At 39.1% G+C, this 5,270-nt stretch overlaps 1 protein-coding gene across 2 annotated transcripts; it reads right to left on the bottom strand.

The window, feature by feature from the left end:
- Nucleotides 1-318: 318 nt before the first annotated feature.
- Nucleotides 319-1,820, bottom strand: LOC106568055 (39S ribosomal protein L48, mitochondrial). Of its 2 annotated transcripts, XM_045692740.1 has the most exons (6): nucleotides 1,623-1,819; nucleotides 1,435-1,523; nucleotides 1,246-1,328; nucleotides 839-941; nucleotides 647-736; nucleotides 358-514 (listed from the first exon to the last, which is right to left on the bottom strand). In XM_045692740.1, the coding sequence occupies exons 1-6, from the start codon at nucleotides 1,645-1,647 to the stop codon at nucleotides 440-442; spliced, it is 465 nt and encodes a 154-aa protein (XP_045548696.1). In that variant the 5' UTR covers nucleotides 1,648-1,819; the 3' UTR covers nucleotides 358-439. The 2 variants fall into 2 exon arrangements, with proteins under 2 accessions (XP_045548697.1, XP_045548696.1); XM_045692741.1 differs by lacking the exon at nucleotides 647-736 and having other exon boundaries at nucleotides 319-514; nucleotides 1,623-1,820.
- Nucleotides 1,821-5,270: the final 3,450 nt, after the last annotated feature.

Genomic DNA, 5,270 nt, shown 5'->3' with positions numbered 1-5,270 from the left:
TGTATTTATTGGGAGTTGCCGATGGATGGCGCCAAATCAAAGGTTACAACCCCTGTAGTCACCGTGCACCTTCGCCTCTAACTCTTTCACAACACGTACCGAAGCACTGTCAGCCATCTGGTTGTGCTTTATCTATCCAATCAGACAATAAACCACCGTTAATCCATTGATAAATCAATGTACTGAAAACATGTATTTACCTTATTCTTGTTTTTAGCATCCGATGAAGCCATTTCTACACCAAGAATAAACCAACCAGTTGGATTTTAGATTAAATATTTTATTTGAAGCTACAAAAGCAATGTATATGTCCTACATTCATCCAAAATTTATTTATATTAAAAAAAAACATGTGATGGAAAAAAAGATGAAACAGTAGATGTCAGAAAAAGTATGATGACAGTTGAGGTAAAAGGGTGGGGTGAACAGTCTGCTCTCACTAGGTAATCTGTGCCATCAGTCCCTCTAGCTCTGGACGTGCCTTGAAACGGGCTTGGTAATCTGCCTCTGTGTGCTAGGGGAAACAGAAAAGCAAGTGTTATGATATTGAACAGTTAGTAACAAAATAAGTTTACATAGATATAGGATATGATCTATGTGCAAAAGAAAAGTCATGCAGAGGTCAACACAGACGGAATATGCTCACTGGCTTTACAGAGAGTTGAACCCCCTCTGGCTGATTCTTCAACATAACCTCCATAAAGATGGGGCATAATGTGGCGTTTAGTTGGCTGAGCTGTAAACAAAACAATTACCAATGCTCTAGAGTGAAAAGTTATGTCATGCAACTGCCGAAAGTTCAGAGAACACATTACTAAGACTCAAAACACTCCATTACCTGAACAATTCGCTCATGGGTCTTGAGGATGGCGTCTACATACATCTTGGTCCCTTGCTCCGGCATGACCATGACTTCTGTGCTCTTAGTGGGCAATGCATAGCTGAGATGAAGAGAATAGTTAGTTCATCCCTTTAAGGTTTGTTAATTAATCAATAAATAAAAGACCTTGGATGATGTATGCCCATGCTGTGCAAGAGGGCCAAATATGTGCCTCCTATGGAAGCATTATGCACTTTGCAACAGACATGGATATTTGGGCCATAAAATCACTGAGTGAGGCCAGTAACACAGTATCTTAAAGTCTACCTCTCAGCCAAGTCTACCTCTCAGCCACTTTGACACCTAGCCGATTGCAGAGGTTGTGGATGTACTGAGAGTAGTGTTCCACTAGGATCATGTCATACCCAGACACTTTCACGTTCAGAGTCCCATACTCTGCATCTGTTGCCGTTTTAATCTCCTTCATCTGCTGTCTCTCTTTCTTTGGCTGAAGGCACCATACGTTTTATTAGAAAGCTGATATGGTAAGAGTGTAAGCTGGTGGCTTCAGTATTAGAAAGTATATACAAGTGATCTACTAAGGACAGTCTTACCGCTTCTTTGGTTAACAGGTGCTTATATTTGCCAATCCCATGGGTAGGCCTGGTCCTGTATTGTCTCTCATTGGGAAAAGCCAGACTCCCTGTAGAAAACAGTTATCCAGTCAAACAGATAGCCTAGATACAGTTAGGTAATTATAAAGTGGCAATATCACTATCAGGATATAATCTAGCGATGTTACGTTTGATACCGGAGCACCGAGGCATGTGTTGAAATCGCTAAACAGCTAACTTCAAAGAAGTGTGCTGATGCGTGTATCACTTTATCAGAAGTCAGTCATCGATGATGTCCGAAGCTTCATTTGATCACTGCTTTTTCGAGATACCACAGATTTCGCCGTGGTTCTGGTGCTTTCCTAGATTAAAAACTGCTTTCAGACACCAAATTTACAAATATAGTTAGGATTTTGTACAAAAAGTTTCACCTGATCGGTAGTTTAGCAGGTAGAGTTGGGAACAGTCAGGGACTTGAGGGTATGAGGTAAAATCCTGTTGAAAGCACACTATTTTAAATTGTTTTGTGAAACCACAATTTCTGCACTGTTGTTCAAATATTTTAATTCAGTATAAGCTTTGTCTTAAGCACCCTAAATAATGCCATAGATTCAGTGTTTGAAAAATAGTAAACTTGAAGGCAAAAAAAGGCAAGCATGATGTAATATGTGAACCTGGTATTTCACCTGATTATAGGCTACTAAAGCCAACGACTTATCGCTGCACCAGTTTTATTGAAAACAGTGTTAAAAAAACTGCTCTGATAGTCACACGCTGCTATTTATTGCTAACCAACAGATGTCACTAATGTGCATTGTGAACAGATAAAGAAGCTCAGAGTAATGAACTCTTTTTCGGGCACAATTTGGTGAAAGCGCCGAAAGCCTTCAGAAATCCTCGGTTCCCCATCACTAATATAATCCCTTCCTAAGGCTTTCCTGTAAAGTCTAAATGTATACACATAATAGTAACTTATTATTGTTATTGGGGGAGGACTTACCCTGAATCGGATGTTTAACTGATACTGATGCCCTTAAAATAAAAGAAACAGACATCAAGAGGTAGCTAGCTACTACCCATAGACTTAGACATTGCATTATTGGATCTGTCCTATTATGGAGTCTGGCAGCACCATTGACTTGCCTAAAGGTTAAATAATATATTTATTTTTTGGGTGGGGGGGTTGGGAGGAGTAGTCAATTTTCTTCTAATACTTCTATGAGTTGGCAAACAAACTGAACGGGTGCATACTGACACCTGGAGTGTGTTTGAACAGGTATAAAGCCATGGTTGGTGATTTACTGCCACCTGCAGTTATGGAATGTTTCCTCACAGGTATAATTCATTGGCTGATCCCTCATGTGACCTGGATGGAATTATGTGATCATTCCTTAACCCATCAGAATTCCCACCCAGTTGACTACTGCAAAATGATGAAATCCCTCAATGGCGCTGCCCATATGCTAAAACAGGCTTTTGGGCACTAGAGTATCTATCTCTGTGCTACCACCCCATTGAATGAAACATGACCTGGTGATTATTGTATCCTGGACCAACCAACAATTGACTTCTTATAGGCTTATGCTTTTAACTAACTTACCTTAATAACAATGCTGCTCGGTCCAATGTATGTGAATGAAGGGCCAATGAGGCCTGTAACTGGATAGAAGACAAACAAATAATCTATCATACAAGTGTTTTGATGTGATATACTAACATGTTTGACCTTCCTTTTTGCCAGCTAACTACAACCTGTGTCAAAGATGCCATTTCTTGGTAGAAGACACATTACCTTGAGAATGACAGGATTCATTGCTCTAATTTTAAACTGAAGTAATCACGTCATAAATCTCGAACTTATTTTAGATTTTGCTGTAGCTAGTTGTTGCACATGTACACAAGAGGTTCTGAGAAAAACGCTTCCGGTTGGTCCGCCTAGTGTCAGAATAAGGATAATATCTTTGTTCCGCTTTCAAATGTGTTTTATCCTTGTTTGCTTCTTGTGTTTAATTTTCATTTTCTTGAGTAAAAGTAAAGATACCTTAATAGAAAATTACTCAAGTAAAAGTGAAAGTTACCCCTTTAAAATACCACTTGAGTAAAAGTCAAAGTATTTGGTTTAAAATAATAATACATCATTTCAAATTGAAATAGGAATGTAGTGAAGTAAAGAAAGTTGTAAAAATATAAATAATAAATTACAGATAAACCACCCCCCCCCCCAAAAAAAAATACTTAAGTAGTACTTTAAAGTATCTTTACTTAAGTACTTTACACCACTATTTTTTTTCTGTCGGAGCGCATTTTTTTCCCGAGTTCGAGGTTGTCTTGAACGCACTGAAGTCGGAGATTTACGAGTTTCCGTTGTTTTGAACACGGCAAGAGCCACTGCATCAACTCCCCTTTCATCTGTGACAGAGACATTCTCGGATGTGTATTTACATTCCCATGCAAAAACTTCGCCTCTTCCTCCCTGGCCCAAATAATAAATGGAATTTAATGAAATATGCAAAATTAGGACGCGAGAACAAAACACAAAAGTAGCAAGCCACGTTTTAATGTACAGGTCCCCATTAAGAAATATATTTAAGCATTTTGGCCCGAGGAGGTGTGGTATATGGCCAATAAATATACCAAGGCTAAGGGCTGTTCTTACGCACGACGCATCACGGAGTGCCTGGATACAGCCCTTAGCCGTGGTATATTTGCCATATACTACAAACCCCCGAGGTGCCTTATTGCTATTATAAACTGGTTACCAACGTAATTAGAGCAGTAAAATTAAATGTTTTGTCGTCCACGTGGTATACGGTCTGATATACCACAGCTGTCAGCCAATCAGCACTCAGGGCTCGAACCGCCCAGCTTATAATATCGGATATATCATATATTGGAAGGTTTGTGGGCCATAATGACATAATTTACACCACTGCATGAAATGCCTCAATTGCATTGTATTGGTGGAGCCGTGTCAGTCGTCATAAAAATTAGGTTGTGACAAACTTCCTCTGATACGGCTAGCGAGTGGGAGTGCTACCAGTGTGTTGTGAACAACGTTAGAGTGGGCAACAATAATTGAATCGGCAGGTTGCCTTCAAAATAAAAGTAATCCATGGAAACTGATGCAAACGGATAAAACTAGTGGAACGATGCCACAACTGGACTAGATAATGCTAAAGGTTGGGATATAAATGACAATTACTAGTTAATTTGACAAAAAACATGTACAAATATTTTGCAATAAAAGTGGATGTATTTGAATTCAGAATTCCATTGGGGCATACCATTGTGGCATCAGCCTAACCTATGGATTGTGCATCCATGAAATGGTTAAATGGTTTATCAGTCTACTCAGTGACAGCCACAGGACACAACTATGTAGAGTTTCCAAAATATTAGCATCTTAGTGCAGGACTTTGACTGTGGGAAGTCACCTTTCTACTCAGTCTATTGTGTGTATTTGACATTCTTATTGCACTGTAGCTGCCTAACCTATAGATTGTGCACCCATGAAATTGGGTAAGTTCAGTGACACTCACAGAACACAAATGTGAAGAGTTTCCACAGATATTAGTGTCTTAGCTCTTATTGCAGAACTCTAAAACCACTGAAATGAGCAACATTAAGCTCACCAGTCAACCTATGTGCATTGAACATTCATATTGCACTGTACTGCCTAATCTATGGATTGTTCACCCATGAAATGTGGTATCAGCCTACTGAGTGACACTCACACAACTATGTAGAGTTTACACTAATATTAGTGACTTAACTAATAACTGTCTTTTTCAACCTTGTTTAGCATTATATAGGCCAATTCTGGCATGATTATAATT

This window comes from Salmo salar, chromosome ssa13 (genome assembly GCF_905237065.1).
Source record: "Salmo salar chromosome ssa13, Ssal_v3.1, whole genome shotgun sequence".
NCBI lineage: Eukaryota > Metazoa > Chordata > Actinopteri > Salmoniformes > Salmonidae > Salmo > Salmo salar.
Note: the sequence above shows the minus strand (reverse complement) of the source record. Positions and strands in the feature narration are given on the sequence as shown.